The sequence below is a fragment of the Micropterus salmoides genome, unplaced genomic scaffold (genome assembly GCF_014851395.1).
Source record: "Micropterus salmoides isolate LMB-PRFRI ecotype aquatic unplaced genomic scaffold, ASM1485139v1 Ms_hic_scaffold_13, whole genome shotgun sequence".
Classification (NCBI taxonomy): Eukaryota; Metazoa; Chordata; class Actinopteri; order Centrarchiformes; family Centrarchidae; genus Micropterus; species Micropterus salmoides.
The window spans coordinates 2,431,245-2,450,056 of NW_024040374.1; the positions used below are offsets into that span (position 1 = coordinate 2,431,245).

Genomic DNA, 18,812 nt, shown 5'->3' on the forward strand with positions numbered 1-18,812 from the left:
GTGCAGGCAGAACTGAAGAAGAGGTTTTGGAAGTGGCAGACTCAGAGTTACCTGAGCTACAGTAAACGACGGCGTACGTTGTTCACCGACAGCAGCACGGTCACTCAGATATCCGTCCTGGACAAATCCAGCCCTAAAGATCAGCCGGCCTTAGAAACACACAGGCTGACATCCAGCAACGTCTCCACCGTCTGAGGAATATTCAACAGCGCTGGTCTTCACGTCCTGCTTGGTATTTGGACGATGTTCTAAGCAAGTGACTAAATCTCAGAGCCTGATTGTTGAATGTTTAAGGTACCTTAACTTCATGCAGTACGAATTATTTACAGATTCCCACATGGGCTGCCAAATGTACACGTGTTACCTTAAGTCTAGCTTTTTTATTCACATATCCCACACATCTTTCATGTTAAACTTTACCCCATTTTTCACCTTACAGGCTTTATTACAGAGCAGTCACATCTTCTATTGCCTTTTATGTTTATCATAGGTTGCTATTGGGGGCCCTCCTCCACATCTTACTTACGCACCAATATCCCAACATCAAACTAAATCAGTTGTGTTATAAAATAAGTAAGAATTATGATTAGTTTCTTGTGGCACTTCTGGTGCAAGTCTCAACTGCTTTGTTTCGTGGTAAAATGTTGAGTTTGTGTTTTTTATCGCCTTTACACACGCTAAGCCATCCATAAGGACAGTCAGAAATGTCTTGCACCTGAGCTTAATGGAGACTCTCAACTTTTTCAAGCTTTAAAAAAATTAAACAAATAAAATAGATTTTTTTAACAACCGGAAGACTGTCCTAACAATATTTTAGACCAGTCTTAAATATCTTCTCCTACCCTTGTGCCACTTGTTCTAATTTTCAAGCATGTGATGTTCTTTATGAGCATTCAGTACAAAATCACTCTAGTGAGTTTACAGCTGATTATCTTCCAGCTTGACCAGTTTACACCACAGGCCCTAAAAGGACACGTGTAACATCCTCACAATATTTTGACCCAGGAAAAAACATTAATCACGACACATGCACATTGCTGCTCCTTAATTTTGCAGATCTACATTCATTTCTTTAAATAGTTTTACCTTAAGGATTTGTGCCATTCTTTAGTCTGGATGCTTCTCGCTGTGATGTTAGTGTTATTCTTGCTTTCACTGATTCAGCTCCACTGATCTCTTGAACGTTGGGTGGTACAGCATAATCATGTTACAGAAGAGAGAATTCCTATAAAAAATCAACAAAAACGTTCTTAGATTTATGGAACAAGCCCATGCAACCATCAGTGGCTCTGCATGCAACATGTTGCACAGTGCACTAGCGCACATCTGGAGCACTAGACTGTAAAAGATATTAAATTGTCAGATAATTGTTTTAATGTCTTTGTGTGAATGTACATAGAGTTGAACTAGAGTTTACATGTATTTTATGTCAGTACAAAAAAATCATAAAAAATACAACTTATTTTCAAATAGATTGTTGAATTTGGTATTTATATTTAACATATTTCTTGTATCATACATGTATGTTTTATTCTTTTTTTGCTATAATATTGCAAAATGTGGAGAAAATCATACTGTACATTTCCATATTTGTTAGCACAAGTTTATTGATGCCCAGTTAATGATTGCTGTGCTAATGCTAATCCAGAGTTTCCTCTGAGAAATAATTTTGGGAGACTAGATGAGCTGTTTAAAGTTGATGGCTCAGTGTTTGTGTTTCTATGTATTTCTGTGTTTCTACTTGGTAGGCAGTTAACAGCATGCCTGGAAATTCATCATTTGAAGGGGCAATGCCACTTGACCTTTGGTGATTTTTTGAGAGCACAAAGGCCAAATGCCAGAGCAGCGAGGCCATAAAACACATCTACAGAAATGATACATTTAACTTTTTAGGAGGAACTTATCCCTATCGTCTTCTGTCTTGTGGCTTTCGCTGCAAAGCCTTGACTGAACTGGTTTTGAGGAGGCGGATGTGGGTTGGTGCTTTGTCAAAGTGGGCCAACAAAACATCTCTCTCACTTTAGCTTTTGTATAGTGGGCTGCTCAAGGGGCCCGCGAAGTGATTTCTCACGGTGCCCCCGAAGGCCAATTCAACTATGGATTCTTGTCGTACGTTTTCTCTAGTTTATCACACTTTCTTACCTCCGCGTAGTCGACCTTGTCTTCTCAGTAGTCCACTCAATCACAGCTTTAATGTGACTCATACCAGGCTCAAAATCGACCCCGCCACTGGCTATGTGCGCAGTGTTTTACTTGATGTTGCCCAATAAGAATACAGAATCTCAAAAACTGTGGCCACAGAGGGGCGTAACGGCATGGCCCCTGGGAAATTCCTGCCTTGCTTAACAAGTATGTTCAGTACAGTATAAATACATACAGTATGTACATGTAGATACTGTATGTATCATTCATGGAAGAAAATATAAATTACTCAGCTACTGACCACTACAGTGCCTTTACCATAAAGTAAAACTGTTGTTTTGCTTTTTCTCTGCAGTTCAGGTGGATTGACATACAGTGGATTTTGAATTTGTGTAACAAAATCAAATATTTAAGATTGTGATACTATACCACGTACTTGAGTCTTTGTTGTGCAGCATAACAGATATGCTTTTGTGTTGTGTCCGGTTTAAGATGGACTGTGCTTAAATGACAAAAAGAAAGCTTTCATCAAATTTCACATTGTGCAGCAGAGAAGTGAAGGACGTTCTTAACTGAGCATGCTCTGATGTGATGTTTTTGAAGGAAAGCTTGTCATGTTGTGTCTGGACTTTTGCTTTTTGTATTATATCCATGTAAATGTTATTTCTCTTTTCTGACTTGAAAAAGTAATGTTTCTTTTAGCGGTTCCGGTTTACTACACAAATGCAAGTTTCTCATAAGGTGTTTTCTTATTTGGGCTGGTGGGTGAACATTACAGGATTAGGCGAGTGATCGTCTGTTATTGTCAACAATACCATTACAAGACCTAAATTAAAAGGTTGTTAGTCTATTTCACCATACTTTGTGATTACCCTACCCTGTCTGTGGCAGTCAGGCCCTAAACCATTGGTTCCAACTAAAGAAATGTCTAAAAATTATTAACAAACAAAGTTATTTAAAAAAAAATGCTCTATAATTTACTGGCCAATGTAATTTTTAATGAATGTTACTCAAACATGAATAAATAGTGCAGTTGTTGCTACTATTTTCAGAGGTGGATTAATAAACATTTTATAAATTTTCTGTCCAAAACATACAAGCCCCAAAATACTCACTAGGGCACCAAATGTAGATTACCAGACCAGCTGTTTCCAGAAATTCCTGAGCCTTTAAAAAAATAATAAGGAAATTAAATCTTAGGAATAGTAACAAATGCAATAGTGTAGGAAAATTGGGAAGTATAAAGAGATTAATACGTAGAATTTATTCACAATAAAAAAAAACACCAGCCTTACCCTTTAAACCAGAAGACTTCTGAATATTTATGACACACAACATTGAGCCAACAAGTTAAAAACATTTATTGTCGATGCTTCCAAATGTACAAAAAACCCTTCTAATGTGTACACCGAAACAAGATAAAACGGTGCACTGTGCAGTGAAAGAGGTGGAATGAAAAAAGAAGAGCTCATGAGCAGACAGAAGCAGGCTCACAGCTTAAGTTACTTTTACATTCAGCCATCAGTACACAAACTGCATAACCCCATTTTTACCTCTTAACTGATTTAAACAGGCAATTGGGACAATGACGCAATTCAATAAAAAAACAACCACCATCAAAAAGCTACAAAGAAACACATTTAAATCCAATTTTCTTGTCATGCTATGCAGTAAAAAACAATAAGAAAAGAAAAGAGTACAGCAGTTTTTATGGCACTTTACTTCTCCTCATGTCTGTAAATATTAACATTCAAAGGAAAAGTATTCGATGGGTCCTGATGGCACTAGAGCTACAATTCGATAAATCGTTCACAGTTGAAATCCAATATCCATGTTCCAGCTTATTAATTGCCTCATCCACTCATCACAGCGGATTCGAAAACAAGGACACAGTTCAGATTCCCTTAATGGCCTGAAAGCTCGACCCTCCCTTGTGATTACATCTGCTGGTCAAATGAGATCAAAATGATTTAACACGCATGCATCAGCCTATTAGAGAGTACAGAGGCATTACAGGAGGCTTTATACTTTTAGCAAACACGATCACCATTAAAATAAAAATATGAGAACAATCACTGCGCAATTTTTAAAAATAATGACAGCTATTCACTTTTAACCACAGAAAACTCCATTTACAAGGTACAATGTTGGCAGCTTGTTTCTGTCTCACACATTTAAACTGCAGTTTACTTAGTCACACAGGCTGGCTACAGACCTTTCAAACACTTCATCTAACTACAGTACTTCATACTCTCAAAACAACAGGTTCAAACGAAAAAGTATTCTTGTAATAATAGCAACATCTTTGTCTGACATCAACATAGTACTGGCAATATAAGGCTCCAACTCCCATATTAACACTAAAGGAAATAAGTTTTAAATACAAGACCTGGTGAGATTGTCATAATGTCTTTAATGAACTGGACTGAACATTCAGCTGAACCAGAGCAGAGGTGGTGATTTTCCAGCCCTTTCCCCCCAACATCAGAAGAAGAAACAGGCCCCTCTTCTGGCTGCTGTTGGATCTGCACTGTTATTATTTCAGGTCGCACTGAAACATACACCGTAGAGCAACAGGACAATACAGTTTCTGGTCAGCCCTTCTGTTCTCTCTTTGCCTTTGCCTGGTTCGCACCGAGTCCACCCAGAAATAATAAATTTGGTAATTTGCAAGAGATGACATTTTGAGTAAAACTGGACAAATGTTTCTATGTAATTTTAGTAACTAAGTGTCCAGTAAAAGTCTGATGGACATTGAAATAAAGTTGACTGAAATGATGTTGAAACAAAGGTTATTTGTCATCTAGATGTAAGAAACTAATTTAGCCCAGTTCCAGTCCAGTAACCTAGATTTAGGGCCCACCATTGAGGACGCTGCAGGCTCTCTTTACTGTTTGACTTACTACATTTTAAATTAATTAATTTTCTTCAGTTACTAAATTTTATTGTCTAATTAGAACCTGATACAAAGTTAAATACAGTCTATAAAATTACTGTTGACAAAAAAAATATTAAAATGAGATTAACATGGACAAGAAGTTCTTTAAGTTCTCAGAAATTTGCAATCTTCAATTCAATAGCAACTGGGTGACCTCTACTTACTGATAAATATCAGATACAGAACAACTTTTAATGTAACTTGTGTTGAATTCTCAATTGACTTCTAAAAACGTTTACTTATCAACCTAATTAAGCAACAAAATTTTTGTTTTTTACCTACATGCACAGAGGACACAGAGGCCTTTTCTTATTGTTTCTGGGAATGTGGTGTTTTAAAAAAAATAATTTGAACAATTTTATAATCCAGGTCTGGACTATGGAGCCCTGAAACAGTCAAAATGGTTTAAAAAGGTTATCAGACAAGTCAAAAATATAATTAAAATAAAATATACTGCTATGAATTTTACTCGGGTGTGAAATGAAAGATGAAGTTTCATGCTTTTACTTTACCACCATTTATCTTTAAACAATAATTACTATTTAACAATATTTCGTCTGTTTCAGAACTCCGTACCTGACGTCTTTTCCCTGCAAATTACCAAAACTGTGTTTATTGTGTGTCTTCAAACAGCTAATGAGGAGAAAAACTCATATATATATATATATATATATATACATACACAGTAGAACACTGAACTGAGCAGATGTACTTTTCTATTATTATATTGTCATAAATAATGTGTATTCAGAAATTAAACAGCAAATATGTGCGTTGTTGTTTTGGAGTTTGTCTTTAAAGACACTTCCAGATTTCAGTCATTGCAGAAATGGGAAATTCAACCCTATTTAATAGAAATTTTGCCCCTTGGACAATAGAAAGTGTCTCATATTTTATTGAATATCATAAAGAAAAGTCTGTTGTGGGTCAGGTACGTGAGGCCTTATACAATCCAGTAATCTTGTATTTTTCTGCTGTAGAGAAAAATAAAACGGTTGTGTTGGTAAAATAAGAAAACTATAACATATTTATTCTTGTGTGCAGGTGATATAGTGTGCTGTACATTGACTCACTGAGTTAGTATACAGAAGCACTGCTTAATTCAAAACACTAATCTGTCGTATGTTCTGCTCATCTTGAGCAAAGACGAGTTAAAGTACTTTGAAGGCCTCCAGGTTTAAAATACTGATTTAGTCTTAAGCATCATAAAAGCACTTTGTTCAACCCTTTTCTTTACTTTGCAGTTTCGTTTTGAAATTAACAGACAAATCTCCTCTTTGTTTTAAATCATCAACCGAAGTCAAAATACTTGTTTTGTGCTTAAAGGCACTTTTGGAGACACAAAGAAGAAGAGTCGAGCATTGGGATTCAGAGGATAGTCGAGTCAGACCAAAGGTGAAATCTGCATCAGTCGCAAAGCTATCTCAGCCTCTGCAAACAGATACGGCCGTGCAAAAACTCAGTGAGGAGTCGATTAATTCGTCTTTGGAATGAGAGAATTACCCCCCGAGTTAAAAGTTCCTCTGCGAAAATAACATCCATCTCAATGTGCTTGTTTTCAAGCATTAAGAGAGAAAATGCCACAAGAGACAATAACTGCAGCAAGACAGAGATACTGCAAGATAGCATGAGGGATTTGTCTGAAATGAAACCCTCATTAATCAACATTTTTCAGATGGTAATTGGTGTTACCACCTTCACTTCGACCAGTACAATGTTGAAACTTCCTGCAGGAGGCTGTTGAAGAGGCTCTGTGACAAGAGAATCAGTATTACTAGAGCATCGCCTCCACAACAGCCCAGCACTGAAAGTTCATGAAGAAAAAGTAACTGTTAAGAAATTTAAACATCCAATTAAACACTGAATTCTCACACAACAACAGCAAAAAAAAAAAAACCCACAGACAATAAATGCAATTTCATGCATGCAGTTGAACTCATGATGCTTCAGTCACAAGTTCATTTTCATTGACATTTTCTGTACTAACGGCTGTTTAAAACTACAGACGCGCTGACCTCCAAAGGTGTCTTTTTCTCAGACGTCTAGTTTTCAGGGCTGAGATTTATAGAGAGGTTTGTGTTTGTGGTCGTAGTTGGCAAACCTCCCCAACCATCCCCATTTAACCCTGGAGGGGTTTTAAACTCTGTTTTTTTGGCATTTCACATAACCGTAGAAAATATGTCCTTCTCGTCAATACTGCTTTTTCACTTGTTAGATCCAGAAGAAATTTCTCCTCAACATTCCTCAGTCTGGTTGTCTTCATCACCCATTAAATTGTTTTGTTTTATCCGTCACTGTTTACACAGGAATCGAAGGATTGTGCCAGTACACAGTCACAGTTTAGTTGTTAATGTGGTTGGATGTTTTCCTCAGCAAGGAACACGTTCAATAAGTCTCGGTAAGACTCCGCTGACATCAGCCATAATGTTTCAGATGACCATTTGCTTAATCAGTAACATCAAAATATTTAACAAAAATAGTCATTCTGTACATTAGGGAGAGTAAGAATCGAAGCGGCAGAGGCCGAGATATGAATTTGAGTCCAGAGTTTGGGGTAAGTTCCAACAACACATTTCCCACAATGCAGCAAACAATAACCATTTAATGGATCCTCCTCGCTTAGTAAATACCCACATCTTCCAAATGCCATGCCCATAGTTTATATAACAGGTTTCCAAGCTGAAATAACCCTGAAGACATCACTAGGATTATTTTTCAGGTCCTTGAGATCCACACAGGCTGATAAGTACTCAACGTGACAATTTAACTTATCTTCATGTGTAAAATCATGTTATTTACATTGCCATGTGTTGTCTGTCTTTAAGTAAACTATTTCAAATGGCAAGGCAACTGAGACGTCTATTTTAATTGGAATACAGACTGTAGTTATAGTCTAAAATACATTTTGAGGATTAAACTTAAGGACAAGTGTGAAAACTTCCTCAGACAGACTGGAATGATCACTGTGAGAGGGCACATACTGTAGAGCTGCAGTAATAAACTGGTCCCACTGTGCTATACAGCAGCGGAAACTGTAGCACCAGACAACTTTGAACACTGATAGAATATATACAGAGACATAACCATGCTTTTTTCTTCATGTTACAGCCCAGCAAGACACTGAATATAAACTAGAAGTCCTAATCATGCCCTTTGAAATTTAAAGGCTTAGCCTATACCGGACGACTAAGTGTGTTTTTCACTTCGGCTGCATCCGAACCAGGTCAGAGGTCGGGACATGAAGAGATTCATTATGTGGCACCTGACTTTCAGGTTCGGTCATGTTTAGGGTTGAAGCAGGTCAGACTAGAGGCTGTTCTGGGTCGCTGGAGTTGAGTTGGGTTTCCATCATGGTTTCGTCTGGGTATGGGTTGGGGTATGGGTTGAGGAACGGGTTGGTGAAGCTGGTCATCGGGACGAGGGTAGATGTGGCAAGGTTGGAGGTGTCAGGTCCGGAGGCGGCGTCGTTGCCGGACATGGCGTCCCCGTCTGTGCCGCTCAGGTGGCCGGGGTCTCGGCCTGCAGGCTGGACATGCGGATCTGTGAGCTGCTCTTGCTGAGGATGGACAGCTGCGTGCCCCCGTTCACCCCACTGCTCGCCAGTGAAGGATGCCGGTGCTTCAGGTCCACAGCAAAGTACCTGTTCACCGTCCAGCTGCGCCATTTCCTCTTGATCTCCGATTGCACCTTGAGGGATATACTTCACAAGGTCATTATTAATGGACCTCGCTGGAAAGAGACAAGCTCACTGTCACTCAGTCTCACTCTAGCTCTGTCTGTGCTGTTTGTCAGGCTCAGTGTTTTAGATTTTTACTGGTTTTCATTGAAAAATACAATTGTCTTAAAAGTAACAAGTTCTTTAAACCAAATTTTTGCTGGAATTTATGCCCCCACACATCCAAAATCAATTCCTGCTTCATAAAGAAGCTACGCTAAGAAAATAGTCCATATAACAGAGAGTGAAAAAATGAATAAGCTACTAATTATGTGCCAGATAAAGAACAGTTAAAGTGTCACATCACATTTCTACAAAAAAACGTCCTGGATTTCCAGTTTTTTTCATAATCACAAAGACAATTCCAGATGTTTTTGTTTTAAAATAAAAAAGTGTGAGCCTCATTCATAACATAACTCAGATTATTTGCATTTCAAACCTCATCTATTCCTGATCAGTACTTAGTCAGTAACAGTATTAAAGGAGGTTTACCTCTCCATTCAGGAAGCAGTAGAGGACGGCCACCACAAAACCCTGAAGAGACACGGAGGATGAAAGCAAGAGACAAAAAACACACTGACTGAAACAAATGCTCAAGCATGCACCATAACTTTAACTTTCCACAATCTGTACACAGATTGTCCTTTTCTAAATCCAAGCCGTGATGGAGAAACAGTCACCTGGAAGGATCCGAGGCCGAGCTCAAACACCAGACGCTCTCTCTTGCTGACGTTCTCAGGGGAGAAGGCAAACACAGTGTAATGGATCCCAAACAGAGGAATCAGTAGCAGAGTGGAGCGGGCCAACCTCCTGCACAATAACACAACATTATGATGAGAGGGCTAGACTACAGTATGTGTGTCCTCATTATAATTAGCTCACACACGCATGTACAGTATGCATGATAACTGGCCCCATCCTCTGTCTGGTATTTGACACTTTTTACGTGTTTTTTCAACAGAGGGACGCGGAATAATTACATCCCTAGTCCTTAACTGTATGATAATCATTGTTTAAAGAATTTATACACAGTCTCTGAGGTTTATTGTACTTCAGTGATGAGGGTACTGTAATCTCATTACTTCTGATCCAAGTCAGATTCACCAAACCCTCAACTGGACAAGCCTGTTGTAAATCACTCATTTCAGCCTGAAGACTGTCAGCTGTTCATGATCCTTGTGAGATTTCATTATCAGTATAATCTACACTCATAAATTTGCCCTATGAGGCTGCCTGAATGCGTGAAAAAATGTTATGTCGTTTAATTGCAGAGATGTAGAAAACTAAAATGAACTCAAAACACAGATTACATAAATACAGACAGTGTTTATATGTGCTCATACAGGACAGTGACCTCACAACATCTGATCTTTACAGCAACATCTCAAGAGTCATCTTGAAATGATTAATGTAATGAACAAAATCACTTTATAGTCGAGCAGAAAATGTCAAAGCAAATGTTAAATTACTCACAGGTAAATGCTGGATTCATTTCCACCGATATCTGGGGACTGTAACTTCTGGACAAGGATGACGATGATGCCAATGAAGAGCACGAAGTTGATCTGTACAAAAAAAAAATTAATATGAGAAAACAACAAATAAACATTTCTATGGTAATGGAAGGTTTGTTTTTGTTTTCTCATTATTCAAAGTGATGACATACCATAATTGAAGCCAGCACAGGTCCCTTTATCACCCACCAGATGGCAGCATTGTCATTCATGTCCCAACACCTTAGAGAACATAAAACATGTTCAGCGCATGATCTGACAGGCTTCAACATGAGACTAAACTCTGTTGTTCATAACCTACCCTATATTATCAAAGTGTAGCTTCAGCACTGCCCAGATGGTCACACACACTGTGGGGGCTCCTGTTGCAACAATAAATTACACACACATAAAAAAACATGATGCAAAAATTATTTAAATGATGCCTCCACTGGGAATTATACCCATTTGATCAGATAAGAAATCTAGTGTGTGATGTGGTATCTGTCTCACCCCAACCGATGATGATGTACCAGTAGAAGTATCTCTTTTCAGGGAAGAAGGTCTCCACCAGTAAAGTAAACAGGTACAGGCCCTCGATGAAGAGCCAGAAGTAGTTAGAAAGGACGCAGTAGTGGAAGAATATCATCACTGCTCGACACTCCAGCTTCAAGGTAAGAAGGGACAAAGAAACAAGGACAAATGTCACAGTTGTTAAAATCGTAGTAAATGTTTGAACAAATCACCTTCTGCCTGTTAACATGAGAAGAGAGAGCATTGTGGGCATGTGTGAGGGCGTGTTTGTGCTACTCACAGTGTGCATGAAGCAGTGCTCGCTGTCCTCTTTGGCATACAGCACGCCGTCTTTGATGAAGACTGAAATAGCTCTCAAGATGAACGACACAAATAGGTTCATATGGATGAAGTTTCTGGTACAGTGCAGCTTCCTGTGTAGATGAAACAGACATACTGTTTCATTAATGAAAAACACTACACTACAATATACTGACATGTTTTTACTATTGCTATTCATTTATAAACACCAATACCGCTTTTTACTGCTGTTCATGCAGTAGTAGATGCAATTATATAGCGGCAGCAGTAGTGGGAGAAGAGATAATAATTGTAGTAAAAGCAGTAGTGGTAGTAGAACTGTAGTAGCAGTTGTAGTCGTACCTGAACCTGCACAGGATGACCATGGCCATGGTGAGGGAGACCAAAGAGGTGCTGTAGCCCACAGTGTACAGAGCCTTCACTGACACAAAGTACATATCCTGGAACGGAAACACAAGCACAACAAGCACTAAACAAACAGAGTGTTTTTCATATGAAATGTCTAATTGAAACCTTGAATCTAACACAGCTGCAGACGCAGTAATACACTAACCGTATGGCTGCTGTTTCCTTCCTCATACAGGCAGGCGTCAATGTAATGAGGGAACGTCTCCGACCAGCCAAACTCAGTGCAGTTACGACTCACCTTTCCCACCTCTGTGGACACGGGGCACTTTATTTGATTATGGCAAACACAGACTTATTTCTAGAGTGTAATGAGAGCTGGAGCTAAGGTAGTTACCACCTCCAATATCATGCATATCTTCAACATTTTTTGCAATTTTATTCTAAAAATCAATAATACAGTTGGAAGCCCTTAATTTGACATGTACAATGCAACACAGAGAATGGATTTCTCACACACTGTATGATTCATAATACATCAAACAGCCTGAAGCCATGACCTTAGCCAGAACTTAATTCTAACCCTCAGCCCTAAAGTTGGGGATTATCCAACTTTCCAAAAATATCCTTACTAAAAAAGAAAATTGTTACTTCCCCAAAAAGTTGGGACTTGCATAGGTATCAACTCATAATGTGCACAAGAGTGCACGCTCATCAATTTCAACACTGCAATTCACTGAAATGGGATCACACAGTCTCCACACTGCAACAAGATATGTAAACAGGCAGCCTCAAAAAGCCCAATTAAATCAACAGAATTAGCCGGTGATGGTAATCGTGTAAGGAAAGTCGTTAGTAACTGACCGTAGTCTTCTTCACTCATGAATTGAGAGAAGAGTTCAGGACAGATGACTTCGACCACCTCACCAATCCTGGCAGGCTGCCAACATGTCAGATTGTCCCACATCCACGGACAACCTGAGGACACAACAGGTAGACACCACGTAAGTGTTACATTCTAAAAAAAAAAGTCAATGAGCCATTTATTCATTTTCAGAAAAGAAAAATTTCACAATCACAGATCCTTCAAATTCCCATTTGGTAGGTGTAATGTCAGCTCCCATGCAGTACAAACAACAGAGAAAAGCAAGATAATATTGGGCATTTTATGTTTGATGATTGGTTATTGTAATCTACTTTTTGTAGATGAAACACGAATTTATAAATCGGTGGGACACAATCATGGAGGTTAACTGAAAAAATGGCTGCATATAGGCCTAATTAGAAATTGGGAACAATCGTCTGGGTTTGCATTGATGGTGCTTGCAGCAATAAAAAAGCTAAAAGAAGATGAAAAAATTTCCAAGTCTAGTTATTGCCTTAGTTAACTCTTTTTTGCAGCTAATATTCCAATAAAGCAACCTAAGTAGTATATGTAACAACAACACAAATAACATCTTTGAAAAGACCGTGCTAGTTTGCTGTGCAGATATACAACCTTACAAGCTACTGTACTTGACATCAAGTCGATATGAATATAATCAATCCTCATTTAAACACATTATATTAATATCATTGTGTAATCAGCCATCCTTCAATGCTGCTGGATGGCAACAGAGATGTAGAAGAAAATGCAGATTGTCTTAAGGTAAACGTATTGGCAAGCATTTATGGGATAAATCCCATTTATATCACATTTGTATGACACCCTTTTCACTTTTGAACTCTTTGAGACTGGAAAAATTCCAATAAATCTGCATGTAACAAAATAATAATAAAAAAAAGTGTAGAGCACTTATCAAACAAAGTACAAAGAGCCTTCACAGAAAGATAAACACAATCAAATCATAGCAGTCAATAAGAGAACATTTCCTGTTCAGCCTTTCTAACATCAATTTATGATGAAAATGTTTTATTTATGTAAAGTGAAGTATTACAGAATATAATGCATTGCAGCTCTCATTCTGTGTTGCTTTCACATATTTTTCTCCTGTAGATCAACTTTTCTCATGTAATGTCATCCCTGATGAATTAGCAGACATGCAGGCATTATTTAGTCTTCCCTCCTCTTTTGTCATGTTCACAGAGAGAGAACGGAAAACTTGGCCGAATAGAAACTGTGACAAGAAGTTGTTAAAGTTACTGACGGGTGCTGTACGTTTTGGAGTCATTTTATAATCAGTAGCTTGTTTTATCTTATTTAAAAATGCAAATGAACCTTTCTCAAAGCGCTTTCTTTGGTTCGTTGCCGTTTCATGTTGCAAGCTATTTTTCAAAGCATTTATAACAAACGCTTTCAAAAAGTGATGGGGACATGTGCCCAGGGTAAATAACACTGTTTTATCCTGTTGACGTTAAACTACATTACATCCAGGTTGTTGCCGCTGCTCTGAACAGCTTAGCTAACATTACTGGTGAATAACAGCAAGCAAAGTTATAAACTTGGCAACATCACTGTATCTGACAGGACAGAATTGTAAGATAGCTTACTTCTGGGCTTGTTTCCCGACGTACAGCTCGTTTGTCTTTTACCATCCTCACGTGTTCAGCTGTCAGACTGAGGACTAACTGGTAGGCCAAAATGCTGACTTTATTAATGACCAGCGCCCCCCAAAAGGTGAGGAGTTTGCATGCCTGAGCTCTGCTTTTGGAAGACAACTCCAAAGCAAAAGAGACTCATGAACAAGGTTAACAAGGAGAATTGGCACAAAGCGGCCTCTTTCTCAGTCTGAACTTCCCTTCATTCATCAAATAATAAGCCAGAGAGACGCCTGTCGCTCACTGTCTCCCTGATCAACTGTAATTTGTCAGTTCATCAGCACGAGATGCTGCCATCTCATGGGAGGCTCGGCCCCTCCCTGACTCTGGAGATAGAGCCACAGAGTGAAACAAAATTATTAATGTGCTTAGCTGAATTACTCTGTTGGCCCTGCTTTAGCTTCCTGTGCTACAAATCAAGCAAAAATACACACAGGGAAACTGTGAAGCCTTTCTAATGTATTTACAGACAAGCAGGTCAGAGTCAAGTACAATTTGTAGAATGATCTCCTGCTCATTAGTATGGAGCCCCTGGAATTATTCTTGTTATTAATCTCTATGTTTATTCTTTTCTTTATATTAATTAGGCAACAAAATAGTGGTTAACATGAGGGGAAGGGATTAAAGGCTAAACAAACACACACTGACAGAAACCTACCAAATTCTGGATCGTTCCCAGGATCATCCAAGGCCATCATTTCCATGCATTTCTCCTGCTCCCTCTTGATCACACAGTTAGGAGGCACCTGTTGGCTCCAAACCTGAAAAAAAAAAGCATGAACATACACACAGAAATACGCACACCACAGAGAGAAAAAGAGAGTCAAGTGGCTGAAGATTACATCAGAGCAAAGAGGAACAACCCAAAGGTAAAATGGAAGAGGCCGCTTTATTAGCTTCACAATGCGGTTCATACCACAGTGTGGGAGAGGTCTTAGCTCTGGGATCTGTTTAAACACTCAACCAATTAAACAAACCATTTCAGAGCTGCTGGCACTCTCCCCATGCTAACTGACCCAGAGGAGGGGCATTATTCTAATGAAAACAAGGCAGGAAAGGCTTTCAGACGTGCACTTTTCACACTGGACCGTGCCAGGCGGTACTCCCATCTGTTACAAGCCGACACACAGAGAAGATTGTTTAAACTTGTACACACAATCGAAGCCAGAGATCACAGCGGCAGCCTGAGTCCCAGAGCTGCGACTCCAGACATGGAGGTTACATCCGGAGACGCCGCCTTCATAGCCCCTGTGACAGCTGCATAATGCTGGCCTGACACGGTGACTGAGAGAGGGGGTTAGAGGTGGGTGTCTGGTGAGACGATGACTTTGTGTCTCTGTTGGCGTCAGTCCGGGAGATGCCACGTCACAGCTTGATGAGATGTAGCGGAGGAGCAGTTGAGCATTTATCCGCTGACGTCAACAGCTCTCGCTTGGGATTCATGCACTGAAGATTTACCAGAGTAATAGAGACACAGTGATTTGGGGGCACTGAGCGGACGAAGTGTCGACACACAAATCTGTATCGATGAAAGTGCTGGATGATTTATGTGCTGCACTTTCTAGCAACAGCGCCATTTCTGCAGTGGTACAGCTGGTTCCATGCCACTGGCAGAAAAAGCACAGGTGTTTGGATTGATGACATCCTCTGGACCACAGTTATGAGTATGTGGATGTTATTTCAACATTAGTTCGACCTTGTAGAAACTACTTTTGTCACATTATTGGGTATGGAGGAAAAAATATTAGTTTTTTACCTCCACAATCGATTATATGAAATAGTAGCATCAGCCTTCAGCTTTAAAGCAGCTCAGACTAATATTTTTACATCAACAGATCAAATAACTACTGCATGTGTATAAATGAAAGGGCTTTTGCTCAAGGGTCAAACCAAAAGAGAATTATCACCTGTCTCTGCAATCTTCCCCCTCTACTAATTTTTTAGTGTCATCCCAGTGTTTTGGTTTTCCAGCCCTCAACTTCAGTGTTTTTGTTCAGTCTAAGCACTCTCTTCAACCTCATTTCCAACACCAGCACTGCTCAACCCAGATACACCCACAGTACAATACTCCCGCACCAAAAGGCAGATATGTCGCATTCCAGACCGGTCGGAACTGGGAAATGTCCAAGTTGAAATATCCGACTCTCAACCTGAAAGCGGCGCCGAAAGTGAACGAAAAACATGGCTGACCGTAACAAACTCATTGTCAAGTCTGCACCCAGTTGCACCCTCAGCACTGCCCTTGGTGTTTTTTAAAATGATGGCCGTTTTAATGAAAACAATGGATTGAAGTGGTAATCCTCAAAAGTCTGTAAATGTTGTAGATTATACTCCCTAATGTTGTCAAATGTTTTGGTGTTTTTAACATTTTACTGAATAACTCTTTTGAAGAGAAGATGACTTTCAGAGCTTCTTTACTGTAATCAGCTACCTAATAACATTGGCAAAACATCAGTTTTCATGCAGGACAGGTTTTACTCTATGATAGCATGAATTCTTTTAATTTAAATACATGGAAATATACTTTGTTGCCTTTTAGTTTGTTATATGTGTTCTTCCATGTGAGCTGCCATTGTTGTGTGACGTCATTCAGCTGCTACACGTGAAGTCAGGGGTAGATATTTCCAACTTCAGGTGGCGTTCCACGGTACTTTTTCTAGTTGGATTTCCCAGTTCAGAGTTGCCTGGAATGCAGCAATAGACCAAGTTCACTACTAGCCGGTTTGCTACTGCAGCTATAAGCAAACTGCAATTGAATGTGTCTGACATGCAACTATTTTGCAGTAACAAACAGGCTCAAACTAACATTTACCTGAATTTACCAGAATGTGAAAATTTCAATCTACATTTTATTTAGACAACATCAGCATGATGCAACTAAAGTGTGGTTTAGGTACATTAAAGAACAGAAAAGTAAAACCACTTGGACAAAACCACACAGGTGTTTTCACTTAGTCTACCTGATTAGACCTCAGCTCAGGTTAAAGTTGGGTGGAGCTATACTGAAAATTGCATCAGGTCACCAAACTGACGAAACCAATAAATTGTCCAGGTGCAACGAACCCAACAGAAATGTCAATTATTCAAAGTCTGTACACCCCCACACAGAAATGAGAGGTCTAATCAGGTAAAATAAGTTGAAAAACCTGTGGAGGTGCTTTCAGGCTAAAGAAACATGCGGGTCACAGACCGGTTAAATAATAAAAAACGTTGGTGCTTTGATAGATCATATAATTAGAGTGGTACATTGCTTTTTACCTTTCTGTGTTTGAGATTTAAGGCCTAACTAAAGTTGAGTGCATTGATTCATTATAATTTAGGTGCAAAAAAGATCAACACATGCAGTATGAGATGTGATTTAAACCTGGACCACAAAGTGTTTTATGTTTTAGATACACATCCCCCCTTCTGACCACATGGGCTCACTTATACCTGCTTTATAGTCTGTACTTCATTATTTGGCACTGAATGCTGACAGTGAACATCAATCCTTAATGCCGATTAAGTGCAGATGAACTCGGTCTGCAGAAATGATGTGTGTTTGGAGCAGCAGGAAATGCCAAACACACTGTGTGAGTCCTGAAGAGTGTAAAGTTTCTGTGCATCTGTGTTTATTTTTTCTGCTTTGTAACCTCCTGTGACTAATATCACATCTGTCTGCCCTCAGTCACAATATCCAGTTAGGTCAAACTGTGTTTGCCCAGCATGATGTACATGACTGAGTGTGTGTGTCACAATATTTAAAACTAATGCAGCTGCTTATGATGCTTAGCGTTCAGTGAGGCTGCTAATTTAAATTTGTTTGATCAGTTATCAGTTATTAATTATTGTTATAAAAAGTGAGTGTGTGTATATATATATATATATAATGTGTGTGTTTAAAAAAATAAATGTAATGGTGCCCAGACAGTATTTTTATTAACAAAGTTTTTTGTTCATAAGCTTTCCAGGCGTCAGTAACAAAGGACCAGAACAATAATAGGTTTCTTATCAGCAATTATTACTTTTTATTTTTAAATTTATATTTCATAAAGGTTGGACAGCAAACTTCAATTTGTGGAAAAACTTATTTTTTTTAAAGCACAGGGTTTTAATCAGTGACGTCTATTTCCTTTAAGTTCGCCCCCATTAAACCCTAATGTTCCGATTAGGCATTAGGAATGCTGACAGAGGGCCGACCAGGACTAAACACAGCATATGGCGAGTGATCAGTCTGCTGATCTCTTGTCAGATAGGCAAACTCTGCGTATGTGTTTTCATATGTTTCCGTTTTTACTGTATCTCTCCATCCCCCTGGTTTAAAAGTTCCACATTCACACACTGCTCACCACAATTAACCTGAACATCTGTACTTAACATCTAAAAATACGCTCGGTCATTGCAGCAATAATAACTCTCTCACAGATTCGTCTATATAGAGTCTTGATTTTAATTCCCACACTTTAATGCCCATCTGTTCAGCTCCCTGTTTTATCTACATACTGCAGCAAAACAAGAGTGTAATATACTGTATGTTGTGCACAAATACATCCCTCTCTGCCTTCCCCTCCTTCAAATGTCTTGTTGTCATCCACCATCTTCTTTAAACCTCATCCCTCACTTTCTCAGACAACACAGCTCAGGGGTGATGATTCACATTTAACAACAGTAATAAAATATCACATTACTTCAAGGAGGGTTAGATCAAGGGCAACTGGACTTGGTTGAAGGAACTTGAAGACGTTTCACCTCTCATAAGAGGCTTCTTCAGTTCAGAACTAAAGAGCTGTTGTAAGGGACATGTCCTGATTCTAAACCCTTGATAAGG

General features: G+C 39.0%; 2 protein-coding genes across 4 annotated transcripts in view; one reads left to right on the forward strand and one right to left on the reverse strand.

The window, feature by feature from the left end:
- ghrhrb (growth hormone releasing hormone receptor b) overlaps window positions 1-5,433 on the forward strand; it is a 41,834-nt gene extending 36,401 nt beyond the window's left edge. Inside the window, exon 13 of the mRNA XM_038715045.1 lies at window positions 1-5,433. Within this exon, the coding sequence (XP_038570973.1) occupies window positions 1-195 (195 nt within the window). The 3' untranslated portion in view covers window positions 196-5,433.
- Window positions 3,480-18,812, reverse strand: part of adcyap1r1b (adenylate cyclase activating polypeptide 1b (pituitary) receptor type I) — a 27,518-nt gene continuing 12,185 nt past the window's right edge. For 2 of the 3 annotated variants that reach the window (XM_038715042.1, XM_038715041.1), the window contains 12 exons: window positions 14,664-14,766; window positions 12,332-12,445; window positions 11,676-11,779; window positions 11,465-11,562; window positions 11,103-11,235; window positions 10,802-10,955; window positions 10,611-10,671; window positions 10,462-10,531; window positions 10,269-10,360; window positions 9,476-9,605; window positions 9,288-9,329; window positions 3,480-8,780 (listed from right to left, as the gene is read on the reverse strand). In XM_038715042.1, coding sequence (XP_038570970.1) covers window positions 8,382-8,780; window positions 9,288-9,329; window positions 9,476-9,605; window positions 10,269-10,360; window positions 10,462-10,531; window positions 10,611-10,671; window positions 10,802-10,955; window positions 11,103-11,235; window positions 11,465-11,562; window positions 11,676-11,779; window positions 12,332-12,445; window positions 14,664-14,766 — 1,500 coding nt within the window. In that variant the 3' untranslated portion in view covers window positions 3,480-8,381. The remainder of the gene's footprint in view (window positions 8,781-9,287; window positions 9,330-9,475; window positions 9,606-10,268; window positions 10,361-10,461; window positions 10,532-10,610; window positions 10,672-10,801; window positions 10,956-11,102; window positions 11,236-11,464; window positions 11,563-11,675; window positions 11,780-12,331; window positions 12,446-14,663; window positions 14,767-18,812) is intronic. The other variant, XM_038715043.1, reaches the window with a different exon arrangement.